At 36.9% G+C, this 23,182-nt stretch overlaps 1 protein-coding gene across 1 annotated transcript; it reads right to left on the reverse strand.

The window, feature by feature from the left end:
* Positions 1 to 937: 937 nt before the first annotated feature.
* Positions 938 to 22,847, reverse strand: ddhd1b (DDHD domain containing 1b). The gene is made up of 13 exons (XM_073853174.1): positions 21,795 to 22,847; positions 19,458 to 19,634; positions 18,984 to 19,112; positions 16,754 to 16,901; positions 16,559 to 16,668; positions 16,349 to 16,455; positions 14,354 to 14,601; positions 9,744 to 9,819; positions 9,505 to 9,654; positions 9,160 to 9,224; positions 8,869 to 9,047; positions 6,372 to 6,617; positions 938 to 3,777 (listed from the first exon to the last, which is right to left on the reverse strand). Exons 1-13 carry the CDS (start codon positions 22,552 to 22,554, stop codon positions 3,596 to 3,598), a joined length of 2,577 nt encoding a protein of 858 aa, XP_073709275.1. The 5' UTR covers positions 22,555 to 22,847; the 3' UTR covers positions 938 to 3,595.
* Positions 22,848 to 23,182: the final 335 nt, after the last annotated feature.

A 23,182-nucleotide genomic window follows, 5' to 3' on the forward strand; every position in this document is an offset into this window, starting at 1 on the left:
CAAACAAGGGACTCAAGAAAAACAAAAAAAATAAAAATAAAAAAATAAAACAGCTGTGGATCAATCAGGTATGAACACAGTATTAAGAATCAAAGGGATGTAAACTTTTGAACGGGGTCATCTTTATAAGTTTAATTATTTTCTCTTGTGGACTATATGTAAATGCAGTAGATTATGTGCAATATCTTATTCAGGTCAGTATAAATAAACAATACCATGCATTTTGTATGATCCCTCTTTTTTTGTAAAATATTTAACATTTTGCAGATTCTGAAAGGGGCATGTAAACTTTTGACCTCAACTGTATGTTTTTAAAAAGTAATGTGATGACAAAGCTGAAATTTTCACCAGGCATTATTACTATTCATTGTGAGGTTATAATATAACTGAAACTAACATTGAAATGAAATAAAATGCGAAATAAAATAATAAACAAAGCAGTTCCACGAAGGTGCTCAGTGCTCAGCCCTAAATATATAAACCCAATTAAAAATAATAATAAAAAGTGTAATAATCTCAGTGATACCAAATATCACTGCTTCAGTGTCATGTATTATTTTCATAATTGAAAACAGTTTGTGTGATTACAGTGCTTCTTAATATTTGTGTGGAAACCTTTCTTCATTCTTTCCATTCTTTTAGGATAATCGAATGTTCAAAAGAATAGTATTTATTTGGAATAGACATATTTCGTAACATTACAAATGTCTATAAATGTCCATTATAAATAATAAAATGCATTATTAAAACCAGTATCACTTAATTAAATTTCCCAAACATTTATTTATTTATTCTGGAAACTGCATAAGCAGGAGTAGCTTACCAGCTTAACGCATATAATATTAAAATATAGATACATATTTTATCAGTATTGGGCATATTATCAATAGACAGGTGGATTTATACCAAAATATTGTTTATTTTGATAGGATGCACAGCCTTTGACATTAACAACATAACATATGAGAAACTTTTACCCTTCCGTTTTATGTTATAGTATTGCTGACCTGTTAAAAGGGTCACAACCCCTCAGTTGAGAACAACAGCTCTAGTGTCTCAATTTTTTACAGCTAAAACTGAATCACCCCCCAGGGATTAATAAGGTTGTATTCTACCATTTTCCCTTTATTCAGATCAAGGCCCACAGCAAACTGTGTTTATAGCTGATCCCTATATCACCTATAAAGTCAGGATTTAAAAGCAATTAACAGAATGAGACAGAGCGATATCAATTTTAATGAAAAACACGAAGTTCATAAAAGAGGAACAGCTCTGTGTTCACTGAAGCTAAACATGAACAGACACGCTGGAGTCCAGTTCTGATATATATGCACGTAATGCAGATGTTCCTCTCCGACCACACGCCTGATGAAGATCTCACTCTTCAGTTTATTGGCACATTCAAGGGTGAGGTAAGGAGAAATGTTAAGTGCTTTTCTCTTGTCATCGTAAAGGCATGGGGGTGTCATTTTTCAGGATTACTGTAAACAAATCATACAAAATTAATACAGAAAACATGGATGTAACACAAAAACGATGGTTATTTCAAAATGGCAATGTCTTTGTGACTATATGGTTCATTAGTGCTATAATACATTAGAAAACAACATGACAAGTAACAAGTTTGAGAATGCCACATGTGAAAAATCGTGTTTCAACTTGGACAGAACTAAGAGGAGATCCAGTTGTAGGGAGTTTTTCTAACAGCCTCAGTGGAAAATATCCAGACTTTGTCTTTCATGCATGGTAAAGCATAAACTCTAATTTTGTGGTGATCATAGCAAAGAGTGCATTCAAATATGCAGTAGATTTCAGTGTCTATCATGCGAGTGCAGAGGAGAAACTAATGCCTCAAATGTATCAGAAAGAGAAGAGGGAAAAGGACTGGGACTGTCTGGAATAGTTCACCTAAAAATGAAAATTCTCTGATCCTCCATCAGGACGTTCCAAACCAGTATGACTTTCAATGGAAGACAAAAGGAGAAATTTTGAAGAATGTTCTAGTCGATCTTTCCCATTACAATAAATGGGAACTGAGGCTGTCAATATGCAAAAGCGATTATGAAAGTGGTCCATACAACCATGTTCCAAGTCTTCTGAAGCTAGAAAATAATTCCAGGAACAGACCGAAAGGTCAGTGGTTAAAACACGAGTTGAGCTCAGTCTAATGTGAAAACGAACTGCATCAGTTGAAAAGATTTGAATCAAATAAAGATTCATTCATGAATCATACATTGCTACTCCTTTCATGACTGTGGAAAGGAGAGTTAGGTTAGATGTTAACATTTTTAGACAATAACAATTCAAATTTCAGTCTGTTCTTCCCATATATTCAGAGGACTTGGAAAAAATTCACTTTAATGAAACTTTATGGTGTTTAACAGTTGTTTTTAAGCTTAAAAGCTTCAGTTTCCATCTGGGTTATTATTGTTTTATAATTATCAAAAGTAATAACTGAAATAAAATAAAATATGAAATATTTAAACAACAGCTACACTGTAAAAAGTTTAACCAGTTTCAACTTAAAAACTTAAGTCCAGTAGCTGCCTTAACATTTTAAGTTAAATCAACTTAATACAAGTAGTTTCAACTCATAAGTTAAATCAACTTAAAAGTACAAGTCATTTTAACTAATTTTATTGTTGTGAGTTGAAATGACTCGTAGTTACAAGTTGACTTAACTTAAAATTTTAAGGCAGCTGCTGAACTTAAGTTTTTAAGTTGAAACTGGTTAAAACTTTTTACAGTGTAGTGACAAACATTTTCATTTTCTTATAAATAAAACTATAGACATATTAAAAATAATAATAATAAATAAAGTTTATATTAAAATAAATAAAATATTAAAACGAAACTAAATCACTTTAAAATTGGAATGAGAACAAAAAATATATAAATGTAAAAAGCAACTAGTACAGTTCTTCAAAATATCTCCTTTTGTACCACTTACGTAAGAAAATCACACGAATTTGGCACAACATGAGGGTGAATATATAATCAAAGACAGAATTGATCTTTTTAGGTGAACCATATGTTTACCAATGATAATTCTTTTCTAAATTAATCCATCAGGTCTATGTGCACTGCTCCCATCAACTATCAACTCAATATTTGGCCACTTTTAGGAGTAATGCAGATTGTGTTTTATCATCTAAATAATGTAAACATATAATATTTATGCTTAATTTATAAAATGTTTCAAAACTATTCTTTTTAGGCAAGAAAACACATTGTATGTACTTCTCAAAAAACCCTTCTGATTGTGAACCACCAATTCAGCTGAATTTTGTCAGCCATATTATACAACCATTCATCAGTCAATATGAAGAGTCTGCTGCTTTGGGAATCAAGGTGTGACTGGTTAGAATTTCCAAGCTGCAACAAGTAGGATCATTACCACCATCTCATCGAGGTTAAGAACAATCCTAGTTGGAGAATGTAGTGGAGAGACTAAGTCTCTTCCATGGGTGTGCTTCTAAATGTAGGGAAAGCAAGGCAAGGACAGGATCTCTGATGCACAGTGAACAAGGTCTGCTAAACTATATTAAGGGAGTGATCAAGGGTGGTGCTGTGTGAGAGTTCGTAGGTGTGTTTGTTATGATTCAGGGTTGTCCTCTGGCATGTCATTCGCTTCATTTGGCCTGTACATGAACGTCAGCAGAAACAGAGCCACGTCATGGGAGCACCAATAGGCTGTGTGCGACGTCACCGCTGACCAATAGCGGCTCTCCACTAGGCCCTCCCTCAGCTCAAAGTCGACGCGTTTCTCGAGCTCCACTGCAAAACCGTCAAAAGAAGAATGTTAATATCAGGTTTGAGGCAAAAGCAAATTTAATATACCGTATCTCACAAAAGTGAGTACACCCCACACATTTCAGCAACAATTTTAGTATATCTTCTCAAGGGACAATACTATAGAAATTAAACTTGGATATATTTTAGAGTAGTCAATGTGCAGCTTGTATAGCAGTATAGATTTACTGTGAATGAGAGAATTGTACTTAAAGCACCAAAATGTTAACTGCTCTAATACAAGATACACAACTTTGTATGGTCCTGTCAAGCAGACAAAAACATTAACATGATGTGGCTTTGCATGGTTAAACAACACACTGCTGTTATCACTAGGGTGTACTCACTTTTGTTGCCAGCTATTTTGACAATAATGGCTGTATTGAGTTATTTTCAGAGGACAGTAAATCTATACTGCTATACAAGCTGCACATTGACTACTCTAAAATATATTCAAGTTTCATTTCTATAGTATTGTCCCTTGAGAAGATATACTAAAATGGTTGCTAAAATGTGAGAGGTGTACTCACTTTTGTGAGATATTGTATCATCTATATGGAATCCATTTCAACCTCAGAGTAAAAAAAGAATCTCTAAACTGTGACTTTATTTCTCACAATTGCAACTTTTTTTCTTATAAGTGCAATGTGTGCACTAACATTTTTAGGGCTGTCACGATTCCTCGATTTAACTCGAGTACTCAATTTTTAAGAAATCATTGAGTGAAATTTAAAAATTGTAATAAATCATAATGTTATTGTTAATTCACAATGCTACGATTCAATTAAATATAAGCAATGCAGGTTTAATATATGCACTTTAATCACTTACATGTGTGTAGGTTATATACGTGCATCTCAGAGTGACTCCATTAATGGTAAATTCTGCTCCACACAAACTGTTACATGTGTGGAACATCTCAGACTCAATTTCTGCATATTATAATGTTCATCTGGGAACGTACTGTTTGCCATTTTATCTGATTTCTAAGGTAAATCATTTATAAGCTTATCCAAACATGGCATAATACAGTACATTATTATGCTAATTGTTCATCGTGATTTTGCAATTTCTGTCATAAAGAAATGGCCCAATATTAAAGATTAAGTGTAGTGAATTAAATGTTGTTTAGTCAATATTAAAAATAAGGAAGAGATTGCGCAGTAAAGTGTAAAAACAATCAGGCCGTTGGTGCCCTCTGCTGGCATTTGATATAATACATAATACACATTAGTTCTATAGAACTATAGAAGGGGCTGTCCCAATAATTTTGGCAATATAGTGTATGTATACACTATATATGTATGTATAAAAATAGAGCTAAGCTAAAAGTATTTGGTCAATTGCCAAAATTATTGGGACAGCCCCTTCTAATGAACAGGTTTGACTACTTTAGTAATTTCTATGAGTACAAATCCTAATGTTTAAGCATATAATGATATTCTAGGGAATTGTGTGCTTTTAATTTTATAGCAACAGTTTGGACATGAGCCCTTTCTATTCTAACATGACAATGCATCTGTGTATAAGACAAGGTTCAACATGAAATGATTGATTCAGTCAGTGTGGAAAAAACTTGACTGGTCTGCATACTTTAAATGCAGACCTTGAGCCAAAAACTCATCACTAAATACCAATGAGTTGAAACTATGGGTACAGTCATTTTAGACACTTCCAAACCTGTTGCAACAGAGTTGGAGAAACAATTTTTAAATACATGAATTATGTTCATGGACTTTGGGACTTCTTTCTGCAGACCAGTCAAGTTCATTCACACTGACTGAACCAATTATTTCTTTTTAAACCTTGCCTTATACACAGATGCACTGCCTTGTTAGAATAGAAAAGGGTCCAGTCCAAACTGTTGCTATAAAATTAGAAGCACACAATTCCCTAGAATATCGTTATATGCTTAAACATTAAGATTTGTACTAATGGAAATTATCTCTCAAGTGCAACTTTGTTTCTGTTCATTATTCAAACTCAAATAAATTCAAATTGTGATATTCATAATATTAATTTATAGGAGTTTCCCTTTCAATGCGTTTTACTAACGTTTGCGCTTGTCAAATTACTGGTATTTGCACAATTATTTAACGTCCAAAAAAACATTTTGTGCTTGAAATGGCTGTAATTGTTGCTAGGAGGAGGCACCATAAAGAACAGTAAGCGTGTGTTAGAAGCATTTGCTTTGGGAAATAAAAGATGACTTGGAACCCTCAACTAGGAGTCAAGCAATACCAGGTTTATCTAGCAAATCTTCATTTTTTGGCCCCCAATTCTTTTCAACATACTGTGTCTTCTTTATTTCTTCATACTTTAATTGCGACTACGGAATTTGCTTTTGATACTAGGCGTATGACGTAGTAGTATGACCTACTTTTTTGCATTTATGTAATATACTGGAACCAAACCTGAGAAGGGAGTCACTGCGTTCCTGGACATGTAATTTACGTAGTTGTAATTCATAGGCGGGAATTGTGCTAATTGAGAATGAGCATGCACGAGCTCCCTATTTACGAATGATTTAAATTTATTAACAGAGTGCACAATGACTTCTTTGTGCAGATGGTGCTTACAGGATGAGTTATCCATAATGGCAGAGGCTGATTGTGACATGCTGGTGTCTGTCTTCTCCTCAATTTTTTCCTCTGTCTTCTCCTCCACTTTATCATCTAACTCCACAGGCCGGCCATCTTCCCCTTTCTCACAAGACCCGCCTTCAGAGTCCAATGGCTCCTCCTCAATACCACCCACCTGTCCACTAGAGCGAGAAAATCTGGAGAACAGGATACCGCCAATGCCTTTACCTATACTTGCCGCTCCTGTGGAAAAGCAAGTATGTACAGTTACTGTTACATTTTAAAAGTCAGTTACTGTTACATTTTAAAAGTCAATAAACCTTCTAATTTCAGAAACCAGGATTGCTTTGGCACATGCAGCATTTGTTAAAAAAAATAAAAAGAAATCACACACACTCAATATCTCAATGTATTTAAATCTAAACTGTGTTAATAATCAGGTTTATTTCTGATATTTGTGAACCTGGACCACAAAACCAGTCTTAAGTAGCACAGGTACAGTGAGGGAAAAATTATTTGATCCCCTACTGATTTTGAACAAGTCTATAATTTTAATGGTAAGTTTATTTTAACAGTGAGATACAGAATAACAACAACAACAACAACAACAAAAAATCCAGAAAAACGCATTTCAAAAAAGTATAAATTGATTTGCATCTTAATGAGTGGAATAAGTATTTGACCCCCAATCAATCAGCAAGATTTTTTAGCATTCTCTTAAAAGGAGTGCTCTTAATCTCAGTTTGTTACCTGTATAAAAGACACCTGTGCAAGAAAGACACCATGGCCAAGACCGAAGAGCTGTCCAAGGATGTCAGGGACAAGATTGTAGACCTACACAAGGCTGGAATGGGCTACAAGACCATCGCCAAGCAGTTTGGTGAGAAGGTGACAACAGTTGGTACTACTGTCAATAATCACTGTCAGTCTCCCTCGGTCTGGGGCTCCATGCAAGATCTCACCTCATGGAGTTTCAATAATCATGAGAATGGTGAGAAATCCGCCCAGAACTACACAGGAGGATCTTGTCAATGATCTCAAGGCAGTTGGGACCATAGTCACCAAGAAAACAATTGGTAACACACTACGCTGTGAAGGACTGAAATCCTGCAGCGCCCACAAAGTCCCCCTGCTCAAGAAAGCACATGTACAGGCCCGTCTGAGGTTTGCCAAAGAACATCTGAATGATTCAGAGCAGAACTGGGTGAAAGTGTTGTCAGAGAAATCGAGCTATTTGGCATTAACTCAACTCGCCGTGTTCGGAGGAGGAGGAATACTGCCTATAACCCCAAGAACACCATCCCCAGGAGGTGGAAACATTATGCTTTGGGGGTGTTTTTCTGCTAAGGGGACAGGACAACTGCACCGCATCAAAGGGACGATGGACAGGGCCATGTACTTTCAAATCTTGGGTGAGAACCTTCTTCCCTCAGCCAGGGCACTGAAAATGGGTCGTAGATGGGTATTCCAGCATGACAATGACCCAAAACACACAGCCAAGGCAACAAAGGAGTGGTTCAAGAAGAAGGACATCATGGTCCTGGAGTGGCCTAGCCAGTCTCCAGACTCCAAATCTCTGTAGTCTGAAGGAAGCTGAAGGTTCAAGTTGCCAAACATCAGCCTTGAAACCTTAATGACTTGGAGAGGAGCTGCAAAGGGGAGTGGGACAAAATCCCTCCTGAGATGTGTGCAAAGCTGGTTGCCAACTACAAGAAACATCTGACCTCTTTGATTGCCAAGAAGGGTTTGCCACCAAGTACTAAGTCATGTTTTGCGAAGGGGTCAAATATGTATTTCACTCATTAAAATGCAAATCAATTTATTATTATAATATAATTTATTTTTAAATGCGGTTGTTATTCTGTCTCTCACATTAGCATATTAAAGATCATGTCCATGAAGATATTTAGTCATTTTCCTACTGTAAATATATCAAAACTTAATTTTTGATTTGTAATATGCATTTGCTAAGCACATTAGACAACTTTAAAGACGATTTTCTCAATAATTAGAATTTTTTCACCTTCAGATTTCAGACTTTCAAATAGTTGTATCTTGGACAAAGATTGTCATATCCTAACAAACCATACATCAATGGAAAGCTTATTTATTCAGAAATATTCATTGATGTATAAATCTCATTTTCAAGAAATTGACCCTTATGACTGGTTTTGTGGTCAAGGGTCACATTTTTGTTTTGGCTGATAATATATATTATTGCTAAGGGCTTTCCCAAATCTCCAGTTGTTTCTTGTGACACTTCCTAATTGCTTTCTATTGATCCAATGCTTTGCTGAGCTATTTCTATTTATCGCTTTCCGCACTAAAATCAAGAGCTATAAACTGCAGATACACAGTAATTGAAGGCAGACTGCCATTATCTCAGTATTTGGGAAGCGAAATCCTACTCCTACACTGCACACTATACATCCTGCTCGCCCTGCAAGTGTTTTACTCTTCCAGACGTCTTTAATGACCTCTCTTTCTGTCTCACCCATGATGCTGGCCTTGCCCAGGTTAGTGATAGACTCGCCGTAGTGTCTGCGGGGCTGTGGAGGGGAAGTGCAGGGGCTTGGGAGGCTCTCTGTATCGGACACAGAAGCACTTTCCTTTGTCGGATTCAGCAGAGTGGGACGGATCTGGTCATACGGTGTGGGGCTGTTGGTGTTGTACCTAAAAAAATAAAAAAACAATGGTGCATTGTACATTGTAGAAAACAGAATTTTATTTGCTTACAATATATATATTTTTTACATTTATTTAGCGAAGGCATTAATTTACTCACCAGTGAATCTGGACAGGTGATATATTACTATAATGCTTCATGATGAGAGGTTCCAACCTGTACGCCTAAAAGGAAACAATTTGTCTTTATTTAGATTGTTATTTCCTGACTGATATTCAGATATTGTATATCTTTGATTACAATAACAGGAACTATACTAAAAAAAAAAAAACAATTTTTACTTACTAGTAAATTTTAGTGTATTTTAATGCTAGAATTAATTTAAAATAAAAAATGTTATTGCCAGACTAGGTTTTGTTTTCCAGTTGGCTCATAATACATGGACCAGTAACAAGAGAAATCTGATCCTGAGCTATATTTATACTGCAATCTAATCATACTCACTACAGGATCCGTGGGATGGAAGATGTTGAAAAGCCTCTGGCAGATGGATTTGGGTAGGATGTGATCCTGCGTTCCTTTGGTTCCTGGACGTACACCTCTTAAAGCCAAAAACACAGCCAGAGGAGATCCCATGCAGAAGAAGTTCTCCACCTACAACTCCAAATCACATGGTTTATTGATTAAGACAAACACAAACAGTGTGAGAAGGAGAAAGAAAGGGTATGGTTATACTGATGTACCTTGAATTTCAGGGCTGGAGAGGGTCTTGAGGATGAGGTTTGGAAATGCCGAAGCTTATCTTCTAAATCCCTCATTCTGCGAATGAAATATTCAATTCAATTTTTGTAGAGGAACATCACACAAACCAGATTAACAGAGGGATTGTCATTGTAGAGTAGAGTGCAGACAAAACTAAAAACCTTTAAATAATACATGACCCTTTAAAATGCATCAGAAACAACGAGAGAGCACTACAATCAATGCAGCTGACAAACAGACGAAGGGATAATATATTAAGAACTAATAGATAAGGGTTGTAAAAATTGATATTTCTCAATTTTAGTGTATCAGACAACAAAAATAACAACTACATTTTTACATTTTCTTATGAAAACGAAAGTGGTGCTAGCCATGTAAAACTGATTGCCACAATTCTAGATTGCTGTGGATGCTTGCCAGTGCATTATTTAGCTGCTAAGATGTTTTGAATGGTTATTAGCAAGTTTCTGTTTGGTTGCTACAGTGCTAGTGTTAGCATGTTACAGTGGTTAGCATGTTGTTATGCAGTTTCCAGTATTCTAAATGGTTGTTAGCGTGTTGCAAGAGTGTTCTGGGTGGTTGTTAGCATGTTGCTAAAGTGGTTAACGTGGTTAGTATGTTGCTTTGTAGTTTCTACTATTCTTAATGTTTGTCAATGTGATGCTAGAGTGTTCTGGTTGTTGACATTTTGCAACAGAGGTTAAGGTTGTTATATGATGCTATAGCGCTTAATTTTGTTAGCATGCAGTTTCCAGTGTTTTGAATGGTTGTTATCGTGTTGCTAGAGTGTTCTAAGTGGTTATTGTTAGTGTGTTGTTTGCCGGAGTGTTCTGAGAGGTTGTTAGAGTCTTGCTATTGTGACCTAGCTGGCTGTTAACATGTAGGCTGCGTCCGAAAGCTCTAAAAGGCTGCTTCGGAGGCAGCAATTCAAGGCTGAAAGGCATCAAGGCACATCCAAATACAAATTCTGCTTCACTTCCTGTCTCAGGAGGTACCTTCATCTGATCGAATCTTGAAGGCAGCATAGATGTATCCTTCGCTGCCTTCGATTTCCCACAATCCTGTGCGTGTGCGTCATATAGGTTAAATAAATAAAGATATTCTGGTGAAATTAAACTTGTTACTTTATATAATAGATGGGATCTTGACCATGATATACTTTATGAATAGTGTAAAAAAATATATATATTGTTGCCTTCGCAGCCTTCGAAGTCATTGCCTGATAGGGCAGCGCGTGTTTTTTGAGTGGTTGTTAGCGAGTTGCTAAAATGGTTAAGGTGGTGAGTATGTTGCTTTGTAGTTTCTACTTTTCTGAATTATTGTTAGTGTGTAGTGTTCTGGGTGGTTGTTAACATGTTGCTACAGTGGTTAAGGTTGTTAGCATGTTGCTATGCAGTTTATAGTGTTCTGAATGGTTGTTAGCGTGTAGCTAGAGTGTTTTACGTGGTTATTGTTAGTGTGTTGTTTAATGTAATGGCTTAAGTGTTCTGAGAGGTTGTTAGTGTTTTGTTTGTGTTCTAGGTGGATGTTAGCATGTTTCTATAGAGTCCTGAGTGTTGTTAGTGTCTTGCTATTGTGTTCTAGGTGGCTGCTAACATGTAGTGTGTTTTGAGTGATTGTTAGCATGTAGCTAAAGTGTTCTTGGTGGCTGTTAGCATGTTCTTACAGTGGGTAAGCATGATGCTTTGCAGTTTCTACTGTTCTGAATGGTTGTTAGTGTGTTGCTAGACTGTTTTAGGTAGTTCTTAGCATGATGCTACAGTGGTTAATGTTGTAAGCATTTTGTTATGCAGCTACAGTGTTCTAAATGATTGTTAGCATGTTGTTGTTGTGGTTACTGTTAGCGTGTTGTTTGCTATGTGATTGCTGGAGTGTTCTGAGAGGTTGTTAGTGTCTTATTGATGTGTTCAAGTTGGATGTTAGCATGTTGCTATAGAGATCTGAGTGATTGTTAGCTTGCTGCTATGCTGCTACAGTGTCCTGGGTGGTTGTTAGTGTCTTGGTTTTGCGTTCTAGGTGGTTGTTACATGTTGCTATCGTGTTTTGAGTGGTTGTTAGCATGTTGCTAGAGTGTTCTGAGTGGTTATTGTTAGCGTGTTGCTTTACGTTTGATGGGCTGTTCTGAGTGGTTGTTACGTGTCTTGCTAGTGTGCTCTAGGTGGAGTGTTGTAAGTGGTTGTTAGTATATGTTGCTAAAATGTTCTAGGTTGTGTGTTGTTCATTTAGTGTTCAGGGGCCGGTTGCACCAGCTGTGCGTAAGTTACAACTTAGCCTAGTTGCGACGTAAATGGACACTAAGTTACAACTTACGCACTACTAAATATTTTTGCGTTGCACCATTTAACTTAGTTTCAACGTAGCTCTACGTATAAACTAAATATTTACGGAAGCGTCTGGTCAGGAGTAACGGTTGGAATAAAACAGCAGACTGAGTGAACTGCATCAATATGCTCTATTTTTGAACTGACAACCTTCAATCATTTAGGCATATATGATGCTGTTGACATTTACACTCACATACATATTAAGAGAGAACAATATGTGAATAAACTACTTGTTTCTTTTTTAGCGCGTCTTTAACACCCCATCTACAGCGCGACTCTGTGCACTTCGTGTTGCGCATGTCAGATGAAATAAATAAATGGCATTTATTTTTTTCATTTTTTATTGATCCTTATTTATTTCAGTTAGTCTCTGAATGTTATTTGCACGTGACCCTGGACAAAAAAAAAAAAAAAAAAAAAACAGCTTACATATAAACTAATGTTATTATTGTCTCGTTTTTAATGTTAACTTGTTTTTACCGTTAGTATATGTGAGGCAAAAGAAGTTAGAATGAAGGATAAATTACAATTCATAGCATTTAAACAAGTTCTGCTCACGTATTTTTAAGATTTCTATTGGATGATTTAGTGTAAACGTCATATTAGGCGACTACGCATTACTTTACGGAGAGCTTACGAACTACTAGCCAAGTTCTGCCTTACGAACAACTGGCCCAACCAAATAATGTATAGATTTAGTTACAAACTAGCTAGTAGTTACTAAGCCTCTAGTGTGGAGTTAAAGGTTGTTAATTGGCTGTATAAAAAAACGCGTCTCTGTGGTCAGTCTAGGGTCCGAGATATGCCAAAAAAACAATCGGTGCTACCAACCATTCCACAGAAAAACAAACATTGTTCCAACCAATCACCCTCAGGGGGTTGGTGTTGTGGACTTTCGCTCTGCCTCCCTCACATCCCCGCACCAGTACGAAGTCCAAAACACCAACCCCCTGACCGTGATAGGTTGGAACACTGTTTGTTTTTCTGTGGAATGGTTGGTAGCACCGATTGTTTTTTTGGCATGTCTCAGACCCTAAACTGACCACAGAGACGCGTTTTTTTTTTACAGCTAATTTATGGGGCAGGTGTGAGCGGATCGTGAAGAAAGGTCAGCTGAATGTGACACTTTATGGTTCAGGCTTGAAATCGCTAATACAACCTTTAACCTTCCAATTTAAGGAAGAACTTACGAATGGCTTGTGCAACCCTACCCTGGGCAGTTTTAATGTTTGCTAGAGTGTTCTGACAGGTTGTTAGTGTCTTGCTAGTGTGTAGATGTTAGCATGTTGCTGAGTGGATTTTAGCTTGTTGCTCTGCTGCTACAGTGTCCTGAGTGATTGTTAGTGTCTTACCATTGTGTTCTAGATGGTTGTAACCTGTTGCTAGTGTTTTTAGTGGTTATTAGCGTGTTGCTCTGTGATTGCTGGACTGTTCTGAAAGGTTGTGTCTTATGGATGTTAGCGTATTACTATGTGATTACTATATGAATGCTCTTAGCATGTTGCTAAGCAGTTGCTATAATTAGGGTGACCATCCATCTGATTTTAGGTTTAAAAGTCTGTTTTTGAAATGCCATGTCTGTTTATTGATACCGGCTTGAGCCAGATGCTTATCTTTCCTCCTTTTAAGATAATATTATATACTATATTTAATGGTATATAATAAATAAATAAAATTGTAATGTTACGTTCAAGTTAACATTAATTGACACACATTTTAGACAGTATTGCTCTATTTCGCCAATCACTTTATCTCTGATCAACACGTTGATGCTTTATTCATGAGTGATTCAGCATTTCTGAACTCAATAAGCCATTCATAAAGACAGTTGTTAAGTTCAAAACTGCATGCTAGTATACTAGTTTTACCATTTTAACAATCTTTCTATGGCACAATTGCAATACTAGTACGCGGAACTGAAATCAGCAAGTCATTTCTGAATGAATCAGCTGTTTTGAAGGAATCAGTTGAATGAGTGAATCAGTAACTCACTCATTAAAAAGTCACTGACTTGATGACACATTTGCCCTTATAAAGGGTAAAAATGTCCCTGGATATAAACATATAGATTTATTTCTCACTGGTTTAGGAATATTTTTTTAGTTTTTATCCTGGCTTCATGAATCCTGCAAAGTATCCTCCTTTTTTAGTGTTATAGGATGTGTTATAGGAAATTTAGCATTTCTAGGATGTTCAGTGTAGCTGCTTATTATTACATTTATTTGTAATATAATATGATGAGAGTGTAACTATAATTAGTCGTGAACCTTAAGCATGTGTTACGAAGATCCTCCAACAGCTGACGCTCTTGTCTGCTAACATCACCCTCCATGGCATCTGGCACATCTTCATGAACAAAGCGCACAGGATCCCACCCTGTCATGATGTCAAATGTGATGACACAGCCAAGTGAGTGGGAGACGATGGACACCTTTCCTTTCTCTGCAAATTCTGGATTGCGTTCACAAAAGAGCGTGTAGAGTCGGTTCAACTCTTTGGTCAGACCCCGGGTGATCTGAGGATGCAAGGGCAGTGAGCATGAAATGAACAAGTGTGACAATTTATTTGAGCGTTAGAAAAGAGTAGGACAGTGTGTGCTTCAGTGTATGAGTGGGACATTTAGTCAAACTTTACATGAGAGAGACTAAGAGTAGCTCTGCTCCAAAATCTGCTCTCTATAAAAAGTGCATAGGAAATTCAGGAACTGATTTCAACTGAATGTTGCTAAGCTAAAATACTTTAATAAGCTAAAATACATAGCACACAGGAGTATTGGTTAAGCTATTTTTATTTACACTTCTCTGAACTTTATACATCTCCTGTCCACAATTACAAAACCAATATAATATAACATTAATGAAATAAAAGGTAACTTAAATGTACTTGAAGAGAGTATAGTTTCAGGATTATGTTTCTTTACACATTAAAGAACACAATTAAAAAGTGCACTTTGTAATAATGTCAAAAGGTTTTAAAGTATGTTTAAAAAATTGTCCTTTAAATAAGTACAACTATATTGATGTGTTGACTAAATTGCAACTTTATTTTTTTAAATGTAATATTACAAATACATTTAAATACAGTTGAGGTCAAAAGTTTACATCCCTCTTTCAGAGGCAAAATGTTAATTATTTTACTTATTTAGTACTGATCTGAATAAGATATTTCACATAAAAGAAGTTTACATATAATCCACAAGAGCAAATAGTAATTGAATTTATAAAAATGACACCGTTCAAAAGTTTGCATCCCCTTGATTCTTAATACTGTGTTCTTACCTGAATGATCCACATCAGTTTTTTTTTTTTTTTGTTTAGTGATAGATGTTCATGTTGTTGTTCCTGAACAGTTAAACTGCCTGCTGTTCTTTAGGTTCCACAAATTCTTTGGTTTTTCAGCATTTTTGTGTATTTGAATGCTTTCCAACAATGTCCGTATGATTTTGAGATCCACCTATTCACAATAAGGACAACTTATTTTGTCTTCTGGGAAACATGAAACTATCTTCTGTAGCCTCTGAAGGGCAGTACTAAATGAAAAAAAAAAAAAAGATATTTAGGCAAAATGAGAAATCTATACGTATCTCCATTCTGTTCAAAAGTTTTCATCCCCTGGCTCTTAATGCATGGTTTTTCCGTCTGGAGCACCAGTGAGTGTTTAAACCTTCTGTAATAGTTGCATATGAGTCCCTCAGTTGTCCTCAGTGTGAAAAGATGGATGTCAAAATCATACAGTCATTGTTGGAAAGGGTTCAAATACACAAAATGCTGAAAATCCAAAGAATCACTAAAAAACTGTGGATCATTCAGGTAAGAACTCTTTATTAAGAATCAAGTGAATGTAAACTTTTTTTTTTTTTTTTTTCTCTTGTCGACTATATGTAAACATCTTTTACATTTAGCATGACATTAATTTCGCATTTAAGTATATTTCTTTATAGTGTATTATTTTCCTAATAACATTTTTAAAATGTTAAAGTATGCTAATGTGCAATTTCTTTTCACATGGGAATACCTTATTTAAAAAAGAACACATGTGATGCTGTCTTTTGGTCAAAATAAGGTATTTTAGAAAGCAGCATAATTATGTATAACTTTAGTACAGCCTTTGCATAAGGAGCATGACTATAATGCCTTAAAACTGTTTATGTAGTTTTGTTTATAAAAGTTTATAATTAGAACATATCTAGTTTATAATGGCTTAGAGAGCTAATAAAATTGAGAAAATGAATGAAAGAATGAAGGATTGTAGCTGTATATCACCTCATCTCTGTACAAAGGGCTTGTGTAGTACATAATGTCCATGGCACTGCTGTTCAGCATGTCTCTCAGACCTCGCACTTTGTCTGGCGTAATGGAGTCCACGGTGTCTGAAAAAGTACACTTGATCATAAATAAGCTGTATCTATCAAAGCTAATAGTTTTCAAACATAATGTACTTTGTCTTTTTTTATTATTGCTCATAGTCAATACCTCCATCAAGGGCAAGTTTAGATCGCCATTCCACAGGAAGGAACTCGACGTGTTCATTTGTTCGATCTGAAAAGTGCTTCTCCTCCATCTTGCGGGCCGCATCACGCATCCTAACCATCAATGAAACACTTCAGTTAGTTTCAGGTCTAGAGGATTGGTTTTGTACAAATTCAGGTGTGTGACTGGTGGACTCACATGCTTGTATTTCTAATAATACGCCCCTGATCCATCTTCTGGCCAATCCCGTGTACCACAAAGACTATGTGCGTTGTTTCAGGGGGAGTGTCCTCTAGAGCCGCCTCCTCCACGTAACCTCGATGGAGACGGGTCCCGCTGCTGGACGCTAACCAGACATGAAGAAAGAAATGTATCTATACACTAATAATCACATTCACAACAATAACGACTTTAAATCTTAAAAAAAATATATTTTAAAAACTGTACTTATAAATAATAAGCCACTTAAAGGGATAGTTCACCCAAAAATGAAAATTCTGTCATTAATTAATCACCCTCATGTCATTCCAGACCTGTAAGACCTTTGTTCATCTTTTGCTGAAATCTGAGAGCTTTCTGACCCTGCATAAAAAGCGACACAACTACCATGTCCAAGCACGTAAGGACATTGTTAAAATAGTCCATGTGACATAAGTCGTTCAACCATAATGTCATAAGATACGAGATTACTTTTGGTCCACAAAGAAAACGTAATTAATTACTTTATTCAATAAATTCTTCTCTTCCATGTCACTCTTCAATGGACATTCACAACAGTGCCATGACGCATACATGTGCATTTCTCTGCTAGCTTTCTTTGTGCACAAAAAGTATTCTCATAGCTTCATAAAATTAAGGTGAAACCACTGATGTCACATGGACTATTTTAACAATGTCTACTACTTTTCTGGGCCTTGAACATGTCAGTTACGTTGCTGTCTATGCTGGGTCAGAAATCTCTCGGATTTCATCAAAAATATCTTAATTTGTGTTCCGAAGATGAACAAAGGTTTTATGGTTTATAGAAGTACACTTCATAATTTAAATTCCAGTTACGCATTAAAATATGTTTTAAAAAATGACATATAAAGATGTACTTAGTTCTTAGGTCAAAAATGTACTCAGCAACATTTAGTTGGTACATAAGTATATCCTTTCAAAGTATATTATTTCAGTAATAATTACTCTTTATTAAACTTTTTTCACAAGGGTTATCTACGGTATTTCAAATCAAGTAAATATACAAGGTACTCTCTTGATTCGATGGTACAAAAGCATTTTTTTTTTTTTTAGTTCTTGTCTATTTACTTTGAAATCATTTGTATGCTAGTGTTCTCTAATGATGTACTTCAAGCAGATAAATGAATTGAAAAATTATTTTTTAGTAAACCAGACCAAAAATTTTGTCCCATCAAAGCATTCAACACCGAATTCAACTAGCAAATCATGCACTGAAATCGGAATGACATTTCGCATTGCAATAATAGTAATAGTAGTACACTATTATGTTATTTCGAGTTCAATCATCGATTGGACATTTTAAAAAAAATGGGTGAATATGTTTGCCCAAACGTCCACTTTCAACAGAAAGTCCCCATGAAATCAAAATAGATTTTTTTTTGCTTTTAGTATAACTATGTTAGCTTTAAGGTTATCTATAAGTGTGTTTTAAAAGCACTGACAAAATTTGCATTAACCAACAGCAAATATGCATTCAAAACTTAGTCGTCTAACTTCCGCCAATATGGATCAACAATTTTATGACATCACCCCGCACTTCAGCTTCTCATCAAACTTTCTGTCCAATCAAATCAAATAGAATCTGAAACGTCCTGCCCCCTACACTATAAATAGATGCTGAAGTTTCAGCTGAAATCGGTCACTTGTTCATAGAATTTGTATTTTCTGCACGGTGAATACTACATAGGGGATATGATTCAAACAGTGTAAATATGAATTCTGTTGGGGCGAATGAAGTCTGGTTTCGCTTTGTGTCACACGAACCTCTGCAGCGCGCACACACACACAGTCTGCTCCGGTCCAAAGACACAATGGCACGGAGCGGATCATATGCGTGAGTCTGCACAGACAACAAAACATATTGGACCCATTTGAATTGAATGGTATATTTTATAATGATATGGATGAGATTGTTGCTGTCAAATGCGGCTTTACAGAGCTTAACGGCTCTAGCCCAAGCTGTGATATAAACAAAATGCTACTTGCTATTTTAAAAAGGGGGTGGGGCTGCTTGATATGTCCCACCCTGTCTTCCTGTTTCAGTTGAAATTACGTCAACACCCAGAATAACGCTGCGTGTTTTAAAGCACTTAAGTGGACCTTTAAGACAGAACACTCATCATTTTATGTGGTCTTTAGACTCGCAAAACCACTCAGAATGTACTTACTAATCAAGGTTGTTACAAACCTTTGGAGAATCCCAGTTTCTGAGTAACAGTCCGTGCGATCTTTGAAGTGGTAGCATCGCTGTAAAGGTACACTTCATCTACGCTGTGCCAGTCCACGTGGCTCCGGCTCAATTTCAGACTGTGAATGGCTGAGTGAATTAAGGGCAGAAGTTAAACAGGTCTGTTTCAAATTACCCGACTGTTAAGTAATGTCTAACCAGCTCAGATTATTTCCGTTAAGGGTCTTTTGACTATTTGCAAACACAAGTGACGATCAATAGCCCTCTGTAGTATACATGTCACCAGTGTTTATCTCAGTTTAAATGTGTGTCATATGAGACAAACAGGATGTCTGGGTTGGTTTGTGGTTCATTCAAGACCATGCCTCTGAGTCAGCTGAACTAAGTGTCAATGTTAAGTCGGCCTTTTTGTGTGCTTGACCCCTACAACAAAACTTCCAAACCCTGAGTCCTATTCGTAGCATGGGTTATTACCATCTTTGCTGTCCACTGTAGTGGCCACCGCTTCTGTGTCAAACGTGTCTTTCATCTGCTGGCCTCGGAAACGGGCCAGATGCTCCAGTTCAATGAGGTCACTGTCTTCTTCCTCCAGTGGCAACCAGGTCCCGTCCGTGAACCACTGGCCTCTCATGACTGGGATGTGGTCCTGTTCTGTAAACACAAGCAGTATGAATTATTATCTGTTCCTAAAGCAACATTTCATCTGATTTAAAGGAGACATCAGATGCAAAATTCACTTTTACATGGTGTTTGCATGCAAATGTGTCTTAGCAGTGTGTGGACACAACCAATCTACAAAAATAAAAATCCCTTCACTCTTTTTTTTAATACATAGAAAACCTTAACAGATTTAATTATCAAACCTTTTAATTAAAATTTTCTGATCAATATGACATCATGTTGCACTGACAGGCTGTCCCGTATTAGAATATTTCCACTCTCAGTCAGTAATATGCTGTCTGCCATTTTCTGTGTGCTCAAGCAGTTGTAGCGACAACAATGTTTCATAAGCAGATGCAGGTGCTTTGTAGTTGGATTTAAAAGTGAACATGAGTCTTCATTTTCTACCGACATCAGAGCAAAGGACAAAGTGCATTAGTTTTGTTTTTGATAGTAATGTGCCAACGAATACACAAAAAAACCCACAGAAGAGATGGGTGTGGTGAGCAGTAGCTCATTAACATTTAAAGAGACATGCACCGAAACAGAACGCTGTGAACAGAGCTGTTTTTTACAAGGTAAAAAGGGTGTTGTTTTACATTTTAACCAAAGCATTTTGCAGGCATTTCATGAAAACCCTGCAGAATGCACTTGTGGAAAATGAGCAACCAATGTCCCCTTTAAGCTCAGCGTACACTGTGTAATTTTGGCATTTGCCATCAGAGACCAATTTCTGAGACCCCAAAGGATTTCAAGTTATTGTAGGTTCTTTAATCACCTAGTGGGACAAATGTATTGTTTTTGCAATGAACTAAATTACATTTTATTTGTTTTTAAGGTGCATAATGCAACACTTCTTTGTGGCATGAATGAAGACTATGTGTCATATACTGTAGAGAGAAGCATCTCACTTTTTCTTTCAGTTTGCTTTTTTTCAAACACCTAAATTCACATTAATTAATGCAGCTTTGTTCATTCTTGAAGTGAACTTCAGCCTGTATTGTAACAAGATTCACTGCTTTGGACAGTGAACACTAAGTATGAACTTGAGAACATGAGCACAGAATGACATGACTGATATGCAACCAATTTCAGCACCGAATCTTGTCTAGATGTCTTGGCTACAATTTATTGTAGTGTATAGCAGTCTTAAAGGGATAGTTTAGTATAATTTCTCACCCTCACGTTGTTCCAAACCGTTAATGAATTACTTTCTTCTGCTCAACACAAAATATTCATAAAAATGCTGGTAACCAAACAGTTGCTGACAGCCATTTTTTACTATAGAAGTCAATGGCTGCCAGCAATTGTTTGGTCACCAACATTCTTCAAAGTATCTTCTTTTGTGTGTAACAGAAGAAAGAAACTCACAGGTTTAACAAAACTTGAGGGTGAGTAAACAATGACAGAATCAACATTTTTGGGTGAACTATTCCTTTACTGTGTGTTCACATTAGTGAAATTTTGTGGGCAAAAATGGCCAATTGTCTATTGTCAATAGCCCACAAGTGTACAGCTCACACATACTGTAAGTCAATAAAAATCCAGCAGCTTTCTGTTGGCCAACAGTGTAAATAAGTGTGACCAACTTGAGCACCCTTTGCTCTTTGCCCTTTGCCTTTTGTTGTGATGTGAAATATCTGATCTGTGTGGATTCCTATTGAAATGACAGGATTTCACCCATGGAAATTTGCTGAACAGCTGCAAATTTATCTGCACCTTTGAAAACAAAAATGTAATTCAGTTATAATTTACTTACATTCGTCATTACAAATACAAAAGGAGACTTTACACTCTAATGCTCCATTAGTAAATAGCCAAAAGCACTATCACAATCCATTTGAGGAACAGACCAAAATGTTTGTTGTTATTTACTGAAAGCCACATTCAAACCAAGGAGACATCAATTATGGAGCAATGACTTTCAGGGTCAAGTTTGTATATGATTTGAAAGCTGGCAGTGATTTTTTGGCAAATTATCTTTTTGGATTACAGCACATGAATTATGTAGACTAGTTTTAAGACACTTTTTGAAGCTTTTGGAGCTTGCCAAAAGCTCGTTGCATATATAAGAGCTGTGTGAACATTTCTTTGTTTTCCAAACACTACATAACATTGTTTTCTTTAACGCAAGCTTGTTAAAATACTCACGGTTCCAGTATACAGGATAACAGTCTTTCTTTTTGATGTCCACCTCGTAGAGTCCTCCACGGACGCACACTGCGTCCACGTTGATGCTTTCTGAATCCAGCTCAGTCTCGTCTGTTGAGCATCCATCATCAGTGCTCTCGGGTACCGGTTGCGCTGCCAACACCGCCGATTGTCTCCGGACCGTTGGTGCTTCGCATCCCGATGGTGACTCGAACAAATCCTCTGCTTCTTCATCCGCATCCCTCCGTTTGACCTCGTTTGGATTAAGTTCGCAGTATTTGCGATACGCCATCTCGATTTTCAAAGAATCGTGTCCAACAAAAGGTTTCCAGGTCCTCTTGTCCTCTTTGTAGAACCAGCGCACCTCCTCGGGTCCGAGTTCCGTGACAACTTCCCCGCGGTGCCGCGAGCTGTTAGAGCGGTTGCGCTTTTTCGTGGTGACGTTCCCGTCACTTTCGCTGTAGTTCGGGTCGCCGGGGATGTCGAGATAATCTGAGTCCGGATCAGAACCGAGACGGCCATGATAGCCGGCGAAACCCTCTTCCACCAGGCCTAACATCAGTTCGCGTTGGCCTCGGGGCAGCGGCAGATGTCCGTCTATGCCCGATTGCACCGCATTCATCTCGGCGCGTATCGCTTCGCCTATGGGTTCGTCAAAGCAGGACGTACACGCATCATCCATCCTTCCCCATTCACTGTCGCTCACATTTTCCCTGCTTTGCGAACAACTCAAAGACGTTTTGTCCTGACAAGCGCTCATCACTGTCACCGCTTTCTAGAAAACAGCAAACGGAGCGATTTCAGCACCGGTCAGCTGATTACAATAACAACAAATCTAACGATGTCAAAACCTCTCCTTCCCCCAGCGCGACCAGAGCGGCCAGCATCTGTACGGACGCGGCAATCACACACGCTGGACTTGAAACTCCATTAAATAAAGTCGAATTCACTCGCACAGTCTTCAACTTATAGGGCGGACACGCCAACCTGTTCACTTTCCATTAATATGCCGACTGTATTTCTCCCTGTGGAGCCCCTCTTGCTCTGTAGCGGTGTCCGACTCGTGAACGAATCTTTCTGTTGAGTCGGATCATTTCAATGAATTGGTTCAACTCGTTCACAATCAGTCTGAACGAGTCGACCACGACTGAATCAGTCCGAGAAGTTCCTGTCATAACTGACTAGAATATGCCTTATAGCATATTATATCTTTGTGTGGCTAAAATAATATGTATTTATAGTAATATAATATAATATTAGTATTAGGATATTGTATAGAAATTGTATTCTAAATAACTTTTATTAATGTTTTTATAAGCTTTGATGAAAACTTGCAGTAAACATAATCATATACTACGTTGTGTCATTTATAAAGTAATATGCTTTTA

Source organism: Garra rufa, chromosome 13, assembly GCF_049309525.1.
Source record: "Garra rufa chromosome 13, GarRuf1.0, whole genome shotgun sequence".
Taxonomy (NCBI): domain Eukaryota; kingdom Metazoa; phylum Chordata; class Actinopteri; order Cypriniformes; family Cyprinidae; genus Garra; species Garra rufa.

Coding starts and splice junctions, on each gene's coding strand:
- ddhd1b (XM_073853174.1), bottom strand. CDS start 22,554: ATGAGCGCTTGTCAGGACAAAACGTCTTTGAGTTGTTCGCAAAGCAGG. Junction 19,113..19,457: donor TACAGTGGACAGCAAAGATG/GTAATAACCCAT, acceptor TAATTCACTCAG/CCATTCACAGTCTGAAATTG. Junction 9,048..9,159: donor TCACCTGTCCAGATTCACTG/GTGAGTAAATTA, acceptor TTATTTTTTTAG/GTACAACACCAACAGCCCCA.